The sequence below is a fragment of the Eubalaena glacialis genome, chromosome 15, assembly GCF_028564815.1.
Source record: "Eubalaena glacialis isolate mEubGla1 chromosome 15, mEubGla1.1.hap2.+ XY, whole genome shotgun sequence".
Lineage (NCBI taxonomy): Eukaryota > Metazoa > Chordata > Mammalia > Artiodactyla > Balaenidae > Eubalaena > Eubalaena glacialis.
In genome coordinates this window covers 58,293,498-58,310,190 of record NC_083730.1, presented here as the reverse complement: position 1 = coordinate 58,310,190, position 16,693 = coordinate 58,293,498, and the positions used below count along the sequence as shown (strand labels likewise).

At 41.5% G+C, this 16,693-nt stretch overlaps 1 protein-coding gene across 1 annotated transcript; it reads right to left on the bottom strand.

Moving 5' to 3' along the window:
- Positions 1 to 9,687: 9,687 nt before the first annotated feature.
- On the bottom strand, positions 9,688 to 9,996 carry LOC133075643 (large ribosomal subunit protein eL31-like). Its single transcript, XM_061169988.1, has one exon. The coding sequence runs from the start codon at positions 9,994 to 9,996 to the stop codon at positions 9,688 to 9,690; it is 309 nt and encodes a 102-aa protein (XP_061025971.1).
- Positions 9,997 to 16,693: the final 6,697 nt, after the last annotated feature.

Below are 16,693 nucleotides of genomic sequence, written 5' to 3'. Positions count from 1 at the left end.
GTCTGCCCTGTTGAATTAGAAGAGTGAGAACAAAATTTGGGGTCCCTCCTTTTTCTTATACTTGTATACACTCTTTCTTATGTCTAAATATATACTTCTATACACTCTTTCTTATGTCTAAATATATATGGCTATTGTTACATGTGATTTTGGAGTTTTTCTTCTTTGGAAAGTCTGAACTGATAACAAAGCTAACATTCTGCATTTGATTCATTTTTAGAAGATGTGAGGAATTCCCAAATGAATTTTTTTTTTCTTGAAATGATCATGGCCCAATTGGAATTAAATAACAAATAATTAAAATTCTTAAGGGATATTTTGTTCATTCACTTCAAACAAGTCTACAGATAGTAGAATTTTGATACTCTAATCTCCATTGCTGTCCTTGTATTGATACTTAATTTTTAAATAAACATTTGTGAACTCAAAAAGGACTTTTTAATCTTTCCTAAAGTTATTGAACTCTGTCTTAGTATTTGCACTGATGATCTATTGTCTCACTTACTTAAGTATTTGAAAATTCTAAATGATGGCTTTTGTTCACAAACTTAACAGCTTTTACATTAGTTATTTCAACATTTTTCTTTTGCAATGGTAAATTCAAACTTATACTTTAAGTGAAAGAATTTCAACATAAAACACTTGGGGTGACAGTTCTCTCTAAATTACATCTAGAATGCCTCCTATGTTTAAAAGTGATTGTTCAGATGAAAACAATCAATGACTTGCCTTGTGTGGATGGATGGTCTTATGCTGATTAGTTAGCTATGGTGATAGCCTAATCATAGATGGACAAAATTTTCCATAAAAGGCCAGACAGGAAGTATTTTAGGCTTTGCAGGCCAGTTTCTATTGCAACTACTCAACTCTGCCACCTAGTTTAAAAGCAGCTATCGACAATTACCTAAACAAATGGGTGTGATAGGTTGCAATAAAACTTTATTTACAAAAACAGAAAAGAAGCCAGACTTGGCTTGAAGGTGGTAAATTGCAGACCCCCTGATGTAGATGATAATTGATCACGCACAAGACTAAGCATGCCAGGACTGACAGTAAGTTGGCATTTGACTATTCAGTCTTCCACAGGCCAAAGATGAAGCCAAATAGCAGAATTTGTCAGAACACTGAGGCCAAACTGAACTACAGAGCTTCCAGAATATAAACCAGAATGTGCATTACAAAACATTTGGGAAGATAAACAAATAATTGTCAGTCTTAATTCCCTCTGGGAGTGGAAAGGAGGCAGGGGTAGGGAAACTTTTCCTTCTGCTTCTACATCCTTATTTACTCTGTGGATCTTTTATCATGTGCATTTTATTACTTTAAATTTAAGACATTTTCCTCACTCAGTGATTTGGGATACGTAGAATCAGAGTTTGATACTTTGAATCAAACAAATACTTGCTGTTGTGACACTTTCTTTTTAAGTAGAAGATTAAAATTAGCAGACTTTCTGAAATTCTCCTGTGATGATCGTAGGTGGCAACTCATATCAGGATAATATGACTTAGTCTTTTTTCTGGCACATGGCGGTCATTGCAAGATCAACCTACGATGCCAGTCTATGTGCTCAAAAGGCTAGAAGATGTATAAACAAGGAACATATTGGACTAAATAATATCAAAAGCCATGAAATGTTTAATTTGATTCATTGATTCTGTTTTTAGTCTTCTCTTACCACAGTGATCACATTCTTGACAACAGATTTTTTCCAAAAATGACATTATAATTCATGATAATATTGTGCTATGAGGCAGAATATTTATCAACAAACCTTGGAGAAATATTAGTGACTGAAGTGTCTTGAGTACTTATAAATGATGCTATGCTAAGTGCTTACCATGGATTATAATAATCAATGCTCACAACATCCTTACAAAGTGGGTGCTAATATTATCCCCATTTTACAGATGATAAAAATGAGGCTTAAAGAGGTTTACAATTTTGTGGAAAATGGCACAGTAGTGATTTCTGAGATTCGAACCTAAGGAGTCTGATTTGAGTCCTTCCTCTTACTCTTGATATTTGACCCAACAGGAGAGGATAGAGTGAATCATTCAGAAAACATTTCATCATGGCCATGGAACGTACTCTATGACTTCCCAGTGGGTAAGGAGGTGGGAAGATGACACCAGAATCACCTCCCTACATGTTATCGCCTTAGAATATTGACAAAAGTTGGCATTCCATTTCTGCCCAAATGCCATCTGGGCTCAAGGGGAAAACAGTTAGTACTTTTCAGAGCATCTGTAAAACTTGTTCAGGCTTTAAAATTCACTGGTGTTACTGGACCCGCTAACTGAAGAGTAATTGTATTGAAAAAAATCAACATCCTCAATTCAATTCCTCCTGTAACCTCAATGTTCTAATGCAGCAGAAACACTACACGTTTTCTGAAAATGCTTGGGAATGCCAATAAACACACGATTAGAAGCAGGCTGAACTGGTGTGAGGGCCAGATGTGACAAAGGAAAAGAAACAGGCAAGATAAGAAGGAAGTGACGAGTGGCCAGGCCAAGGAAAGAGGAACAGGAATCTTATTGGCAGAGGATGAAGCAGCATGTGTGGTTGGCATGTGTAGCTGAAAGAGGAACTAATGTGAACATTCTAACAAGGAGGGTCCCTCAAATCCTTGAAAGTCCATGTTTGCCGTCTGGATGACTCAGCCCATATAAGGATAATATTCACAACCAAGCCCAGTTGCTGCTAACTAGAGCTGTGTGAGACAGCCAAGCCAATGAGACAGGAAGGTCAAGCCCATGATGGCCCAGCAAACTCTTGCCGTTGTGCTCGAATGTTCCTCTGTCTTTACTTTTTTCTCTTTTTGGTGAGGTCTGGCTGAAAACAGAGTAGTGAAACTTGTAAATAATTTACAAAATTTATTTCCATTTTTCTTGTCTGAAGTCCAATTCCTTCAGAGCCTGGCAACTCTATGGTCGTCTAATGAATCTGAAAATCCAGCATAATTGATATGTGAATGGTGCCATGTATAGGAGTGTAAACACCACACTTTTCAGAGTTTAAATTTGTCGGAGTTCTTAACCACTGGGCTTTAATGTCTCAGCCATTAAATGAAACATCATGTAATCAGACGACCACGTGCCCACCGAGAATAAAAGCACTAGGTGATATTTTATCCTAGGGCTACCTAGCATTTGGTCAATGAGTACTTCAGAGCATTCACTGGCAAGAAAGATGGCAAAAAAAAATTAAAAAAAAAAATATATACACACACACACACACACACACACATACAGCAATTTGTGGCATCTGATATAGTTCAGTGGTTTCTAGATCCACTCTACATCAGAGTCTCCAGAGGGTGCCTGCCAAGCATATTCCAAGGCTCTTTCTCCAGAGACTGTGATTTGATGTGTCGGAACAGGAAACTATTTTTAGCAAGCCCCCATGTGCTTCTGGGATTTTGGACTGGCTTTTGAGAATGGCTGTGTGCAACGGATCTTCACAACCTCTGCCCCACTCTTATCACCCAGCCTCACCCAGCCTCACCCAGCCTCATTCCCCTATCCAAGGGCCCTTACTTCTACCCAAGTCAGTCTTGCAGCTGCTTCTCTTCTTGTCTTCCGCCTAATCTAGGCTGTCTTCCATGTCATGTTGGTATGTCCTCCAACTTTACAACCACTGGATATATTCCCTCCTTTCCCTAAAAAGTATTTTTACTGAGTGCCATTGGAATACATTGGGCATAAACTTTAAATGGGAGAGAACATAGAAAAGAGTTGGGAGGGTGAGAAAAATACTACTGGAAAACTTTCAGATTGCTTAAGTATACATTTTTGAAGGAGCATTAAAAGTTACACAAGAGGTTGCTTTATACACAACGGGCTTCCCCTTAATCCAGATGGTCTGACCACCAGTTGAGAGGGGACAGAGAAACATGGTTATGACATCATGGGGATGCAATCATCAAAATCCAGACTGTAGAGAGCTCCAGAGTTTGCTAGTCTGAGTGTGGTTCACAGACCAGCAGCATCCACTTCACCTGGGGGCTTGCTGGAAATGCAGAATCTTGGGCCCCACACCAAATTTTCTTTTTTTTTAATAAATTTATTTATTTATTTGTTTGTTTTTATTTTTGGCTGCATTGGGTCGTCGTTGCTGTGCGGGCTTTCTCTAGTTGTGGTGAGCGGGGGCTACTCTTCGTTGCGTTGCACAGGCTTCTCATTGCGGTGGCTTCTCTCGTTGCGGAGCACGGGCTCTAGGTGCGCAGGCTTCAGTAGTTGTGGCACGCTGGCTCAGCAGTTGTGGCTCGTGGGCTCTAGAGCGCAGGCTCAGTAGTTGTGGCGCACGTTGCTCTGCGGCATGTGGGATCTTCCCGGGCCAGGGCTCGAACCTGTGTCCCTTGCATTGGCAGGCGGATTCTTAACCACTGAACCACCAGGGAAGCCCCCAAATTTTCTTTCTAAAGAAGAATCTACTTTTAAAATAAGATGCCCTAGGCGGAGGGTGGGATGAATTGGGAGATTGGGATTGACATATATACACTATTGATACTATGTATAAAATAGATAACAAATGAGAACCTACTGTATAGCACAGGGAACTCTACTCAGTGCTCTATGGTGACCTAAATGGGAAGGAAATCCACAAAAGAGGGGATACATGTATATGTATAACTGATTCACTTTGCTGTACAGCAGAAACTAACACAATATTGCAAAGCAACTATAGTCCAATAAAAGTTAATTTAAGAATTTTAAAAATTAAAAAATTTAAAATGCATTTATATAAGCAAAAAAAAAAAAAAATCCCCTAGTGATTTGTGTGTACTTTAAAGTTTGAGAATACAACTCTACTGGAAAAGACACTCAGTATCTTTTATAAATAAATTGCAAGAAAAGAGAGAGAGAGAGAAGGAGACATACAGATGAAAAGGGATTAAGAGGTCTGTTGACAAGATGCAATGTGGGGACATGTTTGGATTTGAACAAACCAGATATAAAATTTTTTTTTGAGATGGTAGGGGAAATTTGAACACTGACTATTAGTATGCAATGATATTAGGGAATCACTGTCAATTTTTAAAAATAAATGAATGGTATTGTAGCTATTAGCAAGAAAGAAGAGGCTTATCTTTTAGAGATATCTACTTTAATATTTATGGATGAAGTCATATCACAACAGGGTTTTGCTTCAAAGTAATCCCACAGTGGAGGTTATGGATGAAACAAGATTGGCCATGAGTTGATTACTGTTGTACCTAGGTGATGCCCACATGGGAGGTTACTATATTATTTTCTCTTTGCAGTGCAATTGTAACACTGAGTACCTGAATTTAGGTTAAATTTCACAGTGTAAGGGCACAGTCCTTCACGAGACACCCCCTCACTTCAGACACCAGCCGTAAGGTCCAGGGTCCCCAGGTCACCCATGCTCCTGACCACTGGCTACAAATTCAGGGGTTTCCACTACCCCCTCAGATTCAATAATTTGCTAGAATGACTCAGAGCTCAGGAAAGCACTATACTTATGATTACAGTTTTATGATAAAAGATACAACTCAAGACCAGCCAAATGAGGAGACACACAGGGCAATGTCGGGAGGGTCTTGAATGCAAAGCTTCCATGTCCTTAGGAAGCAACACCCTCCTGGCTCATTGATACAGAATTACCAACCAGGAAAGTCACCAGAGCTTCCATGTGCAAAGCTTTTATTGGGGTTTCATTTTGTAGGCATGATTGATTGAATCACTGGCCATGTGGTTGAACTCAGTCTTCAGCCCTCCTCACCCTCCCTGGAGGTCAAATGTTGGGTTGATATCATGTGGCTCAAAGCCCTAACCCCTCTAATCATAAGGCTGATCTTTCTGGCGTGGACAGTCCCTGTCCTGAGTCATGTCATTAGCATAAACTCAAGCATGGTCTCCGGAGACTATATTATAGGAGTTTGGCCTTACACATTTGTTGGGACTGGTTAAACAATCTCTGTAAGTTTTCTCACCTGATACTGGAGTCTGGAGTCTAGATGGTGTGGAGTTACAAAGAGAAAATGGATGTAAATTGAAGAAGATCAAGAACATGCTGGAACCCAGGACAAACTGAAACCCATGATGATTGACATTGCCCTTCCTCATGGAACTGAACATAGACACCTGGTCCAGGGGTCAGAGAAGGTGAGGGAGGATCCAGGGGAAGTAGAGCTGGTGCCGCTGCTGCTTCATGCTGATGAGGTGAGTTAGGACACTGGCAGCAACGTGTGTGAGCTACAGAATGGCTGCCCTTTCCCATCTGCCTTCCAAATCTCACAAGAATCTCCCTTGGGACCCACCATAACCCAAAATATACATGAAATGAAATTCTGGGGAAAGTAGTTCAGCATAGCCAAATTGATACATTACAAGCCCACCACACCTAAAAAAAAAAGTAAATATTTGTATATCAACCAGTGCCTGGAAATAATTGTTTAATGGCCAAGCTACTTCACAAAGAAAACTAAGACATACACGGTAAACCCAGTCCATCACTGGAAACACACTTGTCTTGTCCACTATTATTCCTTCTCCCCTCTAGTCTAAGAGGATGGGATCTCCCACCAATGCTCCACCTGATCTGGATTCCATCCTTTTATACTCTCCCAAGGATCATGCTCTGTCAATTAACTTCTCATGTCTCTGGTTGAAACACCTTATGTTCTGACTTGGTGACTTCAGTTTATTAAAAAATTTTTTTCTCATGATTCTCTAAATCCCTCTAGTAAATACTCTTTCTTTCTTTTTTCACAACAGCCAAGTTTCGAGAATGAAAAGTCTACTGGTGCTATTGTCACTTCTATAATATGATTTTACCACGTTATTTGAGAATATTCAATTGTGCTGTAAATAACAAGGGAAACAAACAAGTAGAATAACAGATGAAGCTGATAAAACATGTTGAGGAATGATAGCAAATGTGCTAAGTTAGAAATCTGTTAAATTAAATATAAATATAAACAGAGCATATGTTTGATAAACATAGACGAAAAGGATGGAACAAACCAGAGTGCTACTTGTAGATAGGAAGGGATAGAAGGACCACTTAAACCTAAAACATTAATAAAGCACAGATCATGTATCATCCTTATGCCACATGTAACCTCTGCCCAAGATACACAGATAAATCCATAGCTCTTCAGCAACTTATTGGTGAGTTTCAGTTGCGTCCAAGCTATTTGTCCCTCCATCTCTTGGAAAGAGTAAGCATGTGTTGGCTCCAGATACCTTCAGTCTGCTGAGCGCCCTTGCTCACCCTCAACTCTGGACCTTGTGACCATACTGGCAGCAGGGAATGAAGACGAGAGAGAGACAGACAGGGACAGACAGAGAGAGAGCTGTGGCTCAAACACCCAACTTGCACCCTATCCTCATGGTGATAGCATCCTTCATCTCTTTCCCTTTGTTTCTTGCTGTGTGTTTTAAATTTATTCAGTAAACCTTGTGATTCAAGCATCTTAATTTTTTTTTTTTTTGGCCATGCCACACGGCTTGTGGGATCTTAGTTCCCCAGCCAGGGATTGAACCCGGGCCCAAAGCAGTGAAAGTGCCGAGTCTTAACCACTGGACCACCAGGGAATTCCCTCAAGCATCTTAATTTTTTTTGTTTTTAATAAATTTATTTATTTATTTTTGGCTGCATTGGGTCTTCATTGCTGCACGCGGGCTTTCTCTGGTTGTGGCGGGAGGGAGCTACTCTTCGTTGCGGTGCACGGGCTTCTTATTAAGGTGGCTTCTCTTTGTTGCAGAGCACGGGCTGTAGGTGCAGGGGCTTCAGTAGTTGTCGCACGCGGTCTCAGTAGTTGTGGCACACGGGCTTAGTTGCTCCGCGGCATGTGGGAGCTTCCTGGACCAGGGCTTGAACCCGTGTCCCCTGCATTGGCAGGCCGATTCTTAACCACTACGCCACCAGGGAAGTCCCAAGCATCTTAATTTTATCTCAGCCTATTTCATGAACTCTCGGACAGCCTTTCTGGTAGTGAGATTGAAGGCAGGGTGACCAATCTGTTCTGCTTGCCCAAGGACTTTCTCAGTCTTAGCACTAAAAGTCCAGCATCCTGCGAATCCACTCAGTCCTGGGCATACAGGGATGGTTGGTCACCTGATTGGAGGTAAACATTTCATCAAACTGACTTCCCACTGCAACAACCTTCTCTCCTCTCCCTTAGGTCCTCAGCGGAGGTGATCTGGTAATCTACTTTCTAACACCACGCTACCAAAAAACATTCTCGCTAAGATCACTGGTTACTTTCCTTTTGTCAGATCAGATGGACACCTATTTTATTTCATTGAAGCAATGGACATTTTCATTGTTTTTTCTTTCTTGAGACTCTTTTCTCTTAGTTTCCATCACATCTCTTGCATTACCTAGATGCTTTCCAGAGTGAATGTGGCTCAGATGGCCATCAAGCAACTAAAATCCAAAAAGCTCAAAACTGAACTCATTATCTTCTTCCCAAAAGTCTTTCTTCCTGAACTTTCTACCTTTCACTGCTGTATCTCCACCCACCCAGCTACTCAAGCCAGGAAGTAAGTGACCCTAGACCCCTCCCCACCCCCATATATGTGTTCCGTATTGGTTCCTTTAGGGCTTCTGGAACACTCACCAGCAGCTGCAAGGGTCCCACTAAATCAGGTTCCTATGGTATCTATCTGCTGGCACTTTCTCCCTACACTCTCCATCCCAGCTGGCCTTATCCCTTACCTGCCTCCTCTTGGTTAACTTTGAGCTACTTACTTACCTAGACATTGGTCTGACACGTGCTTGGATACTGTCTGGTCATTTCTCCTAAGCTCCTTTCAGGTAGACCTGCAATGACATCCTAATCCCGTTGTGTCGGGGAGGAAGGTCACAGAGTTGCCCCTGCTGTTGGTTTCACCTTTGTTCTTCTCTTTTCCTATAACTGCCACCCCCCTTCACCACCTCGTCCCTCCTTGGCTGAAATGCCACAGAAGCCACTTAACTGGTCTCCCGCCTCTGACATTTCCCACCCCCAATACATTCCCTCTACCGGCCTTCAATTATCTTTGAAAACGCATATCTTGTTAAATCTTGTCATTCTCCCACTTTGATCCTTTCAAAAATGCCTTAGCCGGACATGTAAAGCCCTTCCTCTTCCCTTTATACTCCCTACCCTGTCTCAGACTTTATGCTTCTGCCATGCTGGCAATTTGCAGTTCCTGATGAGCCATGGTAATTTCTCATTTTATGTTATTATCTCATCGTGAAATGCCCTACACCCCTCACAGCAGCCACTCTCCTGTCACCAACCAGCAATAACACACTCAGTCCCCATCTCCCATGTGGCCCACGGGCAGTCTCCTGCATGCCCTTACAGTCCCAACTTGGTCACCTGTGTGATCAGCACCACCCCTAGTCTGGTTTGGATGCCCTGGTAGATGCTCCTATGTTACCTTGGCCTTAGGTTACATTAACACTCATCAGACTGTCACAATCACATATTAAAAAAAAAAAATAGTCTATCTTTCCCACTAGATTGTGAACTTCTTGAGGTCTTGCATCTCCAGAGCAAGTTTTCATCCTATGGTAGGTTTTCCATACATTTTTGTTTGTTTGTTTGTTTGTTTTTGTTTTTGGCCTTTCTATAACTTTATTGGACAATCAGCAGTTAGTTCTCATCTACATCAACTAGCTGTAGATTTTTGAAAAGTGGTGAGGTACACAGGCAACCAACGTTTAGACCTGGTTTGGTGAATCTTCATTGTCATCATACTTTCTGGACAACCGCACATGGATACAGTATGGAACGTTCCTTATTCCTTTGGCCCAGATGTCTTTGTTGAGCCTGGCGTCAATGTGTACATCTGGCGTTCCCGTCTCCTTCATTGCAAATTTCCGGATTTCTCTGAGTGCCCGAGAGGCACGCTCCTTGAAACCCATTCCGTGGAAGCACCTGTGAATGTTGATGGTGTATTCTCTGGTCACCACCTCGTTGATGGTGAAGCGGCCCTTCTTCTTCTCACCACCCTTCTTTGTGGGAGCCATCCTGCCCCGCCCGGGTTGGAAAGGAATCCATACATGTTTATTAAATGAATAAGTCAGCAAGCAACCTGATTAGGTAAATTATATGAGAGATATGCCATCTGCATTCTGTCCTCTCACTGGTCTATTTGTTCTGTGCCGGGTGCAAAGAGAGAGAAGGAATCATGCTGGAGACCCTGGGAGGAATTGGAGAGAGCCCTAGATCCGTGTCCCAGGAAACAGATGAGTGCCCATCTAGTGTCCACGAACTGCTGCTGCAGTATCTTCTTCCAAGTCATTCATTTTCTCAATCCCCACTATTTCAGCCTTAGTTCAGTTACTTCCAAGAACACGTGCCTCCCAGCAACAGGGGAAGGAACGTGTAATCCAAGCCCAAATGACACAAACACCAAAATCCCCACCGTCTTTTCCATAGCACGGTTATCCGGATTCAAGAGCCATTTGCCTACGTGGTAACTCATCGTTGGCACTTAAACATCTCTGCAGTAAAACCATAGCAAATATTCAAGCCACATTAATCTCCCTTCAAACTGAGGTGACAGGTAGGACTTTATTCCTCATGCAAAGGGAGAAATTGCTTTAGGAGACTACTTTTAGGTGTGCCCAGTCTCGTGGAATATATTCTTTTGTTATGATGATTATCCAATGTTTTAATTTTTAATGGGAAATACAAGCACAAGTTCCAAATTTTAAGAAGAAAGTGTTTACAGAGAAATTAGGTCTCCCTCTCACCCCTGGCCCATGGCTACCAAATTCCCACCTCGACAGCAACCGACTTCCTGTATGTCTTGCCAGAGACGTTTAATGCATTGATGTTGGCATGAATACACCTGTGCACGTGTAGAACACACACATGTACATGAATTGATTTCTCAATAGGGTATGGACTCTATCTGGACTCTGTTTTAAACTGAGGCCACAGATTTCCTTATCCTCTTGTCATTCCTGGCCTCTGTGACATAATGAAGCACAAAGGTTGGGGACATGCACTTGGCCTCACCTGCACCATCCCAGCTGCCACTTCTCCGCAGTCAGCAGACGGCTGTGGTGAGTATCTCTTCCACTAGTCAGGAGGTAACCCATTTTGCTGCCTACTTCCAATTTAGCCCCAATGCAAAGAAAGTAGGGCAATGTCTTTGTATTTTCTAAATCAAACACATCTTTTCAAATAAAAGAGAAATATGCCACAGAAGAGTTTCAAAATTGAGGTCTGTTTTGAAATCTTCAAGCAAAGCAGCAAAATGATGAAGTTGACAAACATCTGGAACACAGGTGGTAAAAACGAAGAAAATCACAACAATAACCATATGCATCAAAAGATGGATCTACACCAAAGAGAAAAGATGAGCAAGAATACTAACATTTTTCAATCCCCATGATTGTGGAGGGCGTAGAAATGCTTATTTTTCATCTCTTTAAAGCAACCTTGCCTGTTCCCTCTTTGTAATAATTTGATTGCATCCATTTACCTTCCATTTCACTTTATTCACTCAGTTCTCAGCCAGCCCCATCAGCTTGAAGGGCCAGCCTGGATTTGCACATCTTTCCATCATGACCATCGTGGGCTGGCAATGGGTTTGCCTTCCTCCCTTCCCTGAGGAGTACATGAGGGATTTGCTTTGGATCAGCCCGTCAACTGCTGTTCACGGATTGCCGCCGGCTCTGCATGGCCAGACTTTTAGATAAAGGCAGGTTCCTGCTCTAGTTGGGTTGACGTTATATAAAGAGGTCGGGGCTGTAGATTCTTTAACAGGGAAAGAAATGGCCAGGCTCACACACAAGGCAGGGGAAAAAAAGTTGCACGAATGTGATATAGTTCAGGAAGGAGATTGCTGCAAACACTTAGAGCTGGAACTAAGACCTGAAATGAGGGGGACCTCTCTGGTGGTCCAGTGGTTAAGACTCCACTCTTCCACTGCAGGGGGCATGGGTTCGATTCCTGGTCAGGGAACTAAGATCCCGCATGCCTCTCGGGGAGGCCAATAAATAAATAAATAAATAAAAATGAAAATGTAACATTAAAAAAAGACATGAAATGAGGGTAGAGCAAGACTGGGACACAAATCTGTCTTGCTTGGGAAGTTTCTGAGTCACTGATTAAAATTTGCCATCATGATTTTTTTTTTTTTTTAATTTATTTTATTTATTTATTTTTGGCTGCACTGGGTCTTCATTGCTGCGTGCAGGCTTTCTCTAGTTGCGTCGAGCGGGGGCTACTCTTCGTTGCGGTGCGCGAGCTTCTCATTGCAGTGGCTTCTCTTGTTGCGGAGCACAGGCTCTAGGCACGCGGGCTTTGGTAGTTGTGGCACACGGGCTCAGTAGTTGTGGCTCGCGGGCTCTAGAGCGCAGGCTCAGTAGTTGTGGTGCACGGGCTTAGTTGCTCCACGGCATGTGGGATCTTCCCAGACCAGGGCTTGAACCTGTGTCCCTTGCATTGGTGGGCAGATTCTTAACCACTGCGCCACCAGGGAAGCCCCATGATTGTTTTTTGAGATTGCTGTTATTCCCATGAATGTGGGCATCGTTCTGTGTTTACAGGTGCTTGTCTTTGTATTTACCTTCAAGGTCTGGGCACCAAAGGTGTAAAAACTCTGTGTGGGGAAAAGGGAGTGGAAGGGAGCTGAATTCAAGGGCAATTTTAAAACAAAGGGAAAAGTTCTGGAGTTGGGTAGAGCAGCCAATCCTGTTGCCTGATAAGCTGGGTGAGGAGGAGGCTGTGGAAGCTAGAAGGAGCCCGGAGTGGGAGGCTGTGATGCCCCCACCGGCTGTGACACCTCAAGGGAGACTTGAGAGATGAGGGGCCTTCCTCTTCGAATCCGAGAAGTGGGAGTTTCTCTCTCAAGGCACCTTTCAGCAAGTGGACCCTCCTCTCAACTGTTTATAATCTGGTAGGGACCTGACATGGATAAAACACTGGATTTCTTTCACTGTCCCTAAAATAAGCAGGAAATCTTGAATATTTTCAATAAAACTTTTAAAATCGAGGCTTTTCTTTTTCATGTGTTTGCTTGAGTTCTGAGCTATGTGAGTGGTTGACAGGAAGGCAAACAATGGTAGCTCTGAGATGCGAGTGTCATTGTCAGAGCAGGCATCTTTTAGAAAACCATCTTTGACCTCCTCAGTGAGCTGTTAGGACATCAGCTGCAGTGGCTCCAGCATAGATAGAGAGCACAGTTGTGTTGGGATTCTGGCCAAAGGAGAAACCTAACCTTTATTACTCGCATCCAAAGGGCTGGGCAGTATAACACTTATGGCGAGTAATAGAATCAGAATCTCTGTATCACCCCTAACACTCGGACATAATACCCACTTCCATAAATAAGAACTGAATAAACAGATCACACATAAAAAGGGAACTTGAGTAAAGTACAATGAGCACAACCTCCCAAATGAGCCATTGTCAATTTACACCCTGATTATTACAAAATGTGAATAAAGTATTCAGATTTATTTTTGCTGGGCTGGTTAGCAACGTCCGGGAGTAAATATGCATCGTCATCATGTTCATTCAGAATGAGTGTCTGAAAGGAAGTACTGTGCACTGGAAGCAAAACCAACTGCAGGAGAAGTGAGGCTGGTAAGAGATGAGGTTGGCTTCCTGCAAGGTGTGTTGAAACAATTTTTTATATATAAACACACCCATTCTTTCACACCCCAAACACACTTCTAGTATCCTTCTGCCAAAACTTCAGATCTATCTGCTTCATTTTGATTCTGATGGTATTTCCAAGACATATGTTGAGGCAGGGAAGAGCTGCACTGAGAAACTGTCTCATGGTCACTTGTGTTGAGGCTGATCTTTTTTTTTTAAATAATGTTTTCTTTTTTATTTAGCATATATATATATATATATATTTTTTTTTTAATTAATTAGTTTTATTTTTGGCCGCGTTGGGTCTTCGTTGCTGCGCGCAGGGTTTTCTCTAGTTGTAGCAAGTGGGGGCTGCTCTTTGTTGCCAGGCAAGGGCCTCTCATTGCTGTGTCTTCTCTTGTTGTGGAGCACGGGTTCTAGGAGCGCAGGCTTCAGTAGTTGTGGCACGGGGCTCAGTAGTTGTGGCTCGCGGGCTCTAGAGCGCAGGCTCAGTAGTTGTGGTGCACGGGCTTAGTTGCTCCGCGGCATGTGGGATCTTCCTGGACCAGGGCTCAAACCTGTGTCCCCTGCATTGGCAGGCGGATTCTTAACCACTGTGCCACCAGGGAAGTCCCGAGGCTGATCTTAATAAGCTTAGATTGTGTGATTTAATAGTCTATTATGTAAATAGAACTACTACTAGAAATAGTCCTCAACATTCTTGAGGTAGTAATAGTATTCACATAGAAAGCATGATTTTACAAAGTATTTCCATCCACAGCCACTGGCTCTGTGCCTTACTCTTCTCATCTCAAAAATAGAAGTTATAATAATAATAAGGACTTACGTAAGATGACCCAGTAAGTGGAGGATTCAGGTCTTACTAGTGCAAAGCCTGTGCTCTTACTTGAAAAAAAAAGTCATTACTTCAGTGTGAAAATAACCAGAGCTTCACTGAGATCCTGGCACTTTCAAAACACTCAATAAATATTTGTAAGTGAACGAATGATTGAATGAATGAACAAATGAATGCTGCATTGTAAAAAGGAGTCCTAGAGATCGCTCCCTGCATTTTGGGGTTCACAAAATAGTATGAATTTCATTGTAACAGACTTTATCATCAATTCTTTCCTTTTAAGAAACAATTTTGACAAAGTTACAGCGTTATTGGACTAATGCTCTCTGCATATTCATGCTTTGTCACTCTCAAGTTCACTAAGGAATAGGTTACTACAGTACTAAGAATAATAGTGCCATCTAGTGACCCTTCTACTTATTGTCTCTAAAAGTGTGTATGACAACATCGCCTGCTCTAAAAACGATTGACCCGAGATTGAGAGTGATGTATGCAATTTGTAATCTTCCCCATTTTTCTGTCCAAGAAAACTTTTCCCAAAATTTCAGTATGTGATAAACTTTCTCATCCTCGTTCATATTTCCCAGATGACAGAGCCTATTCACACCAGATTTTTCAGTAGTTTATATATGTATATTCCAAATAATGTTTTTTATCTTTTAAGACCCTTCATTCATTTTTTTTTTAGACCTTTCAATTTTGAGATGCAACATTGATGCAATTATTTTTAAGGATAAACAATATTAAATATATACATTGATTGTAAGACATTTTGTTTTCAAAAACACTAAAATGTTAAAAAAATTACAATCAAGAAAATTCTTATTCAAGTATTTATTCATATATATGCTGAATTTAAAACTTCATTTTTTTGCAATTATTTTATCAGGAAAGATTCATTAAAGGTATAACTAAACATAATTTCAATTTTATAAATATTAATGGCTTTCATATATATGATATATAGTATATATACATTTATAAATGAGAAAAAGATGTTGATCAGGCTACAGGTATTAATTATCTAATTAGGAAATTATAGGTTTAATGAGAAGCACCCTCACTCAAAAAGCTTAAAAGCTAGTCATGGCTCAGATACTGTCTACTTTATATATAAAGTTGAGCAAGTGAGGTAACGTCTATAACTCAGTATTCTCACCTGTAAAATGGGATAATAATGCCTACCTTATCCACCTCCTAGAGTTTTGAGGATCAAATGCAATAACGAATGCTTTTAAAATTCCTGTACAATGGTAAGAAACTAGTGGTGTTACTTTCAATAATTATTTTCCTGAGAGGGCAGGTTCGGGAGCTCAACTGACTGAACTCAAATTACGGTCCCATTGGTTCCTACCTGTGTAACCTTGGGAAGTTACTTCTCTGCGCCTCAGTGCTTTATCTGTAGAACAAGGATAATTAAAACAAAACAAAACAAAACAAAAACCTACCTCAAAGGCCAGTAGTGTACATGCTTAGTACAGAGCAACCATTCAGCATAGCTTTAACTACCTGAGTACAAACACACACACATTCCAATTGTGATGGCCAAGGCATCAATTTTCAATTTTAGAGATCATTACTAAGTTGTCCTCAAAAAAGGAAAGATACTAAAATAGAGTTTTCATCATCATCAGTAATATTTATTGAACCAGAGAGGAACAAGGTCCTAGCTGAGGTGCCTTATAACGTGTGCTGGATTCCACTACTCTCTTTATAGATACTATGGATGAAACAGAATGGGTTATGTCAGGTCAACATAAGGCATTCAAGAGACAGTTTTTCTTGTTTTTAATCTTGAAAACTTTTTCAACCTCCCAATCTTCTCAAATCTGCCGTTAAGCAGAGCAAAAGAATAAATGCAGTTAAAATGATGCCAGAGAGCTGGTGACAAGAAAAGGCTGGAGCAGAGTAAATAGGTCAGGCAGGAGAGCCGCCTCTGCAACCATCTGGAGAGACCAAGCCACCCTCTTGACTTGCCTGGACCATAGTGACAGCCTCCTAACTGGAAGTCTTCTTGCTGCTACTCTTGCCCTCCATTCTATACTCAGCAGCAAGGTTGAGTTTTTAAAACATAATTCACATTTCTTCCCTGCCCAAAGCCCTATGATTCTGCACTTAGACCACGCAGCAAACACCATCCTTATGTCCTTCCCTTGAGCTCTCCCAGTGCTCCCGCCAGCGCCTGCCTTGGAAGGACCGTCCTGTGAGTGGAACATCCTCCCTGATCTCCACATGGGGACCCTCTTCTCGTGATTCAGATTTCAGCTTAAACG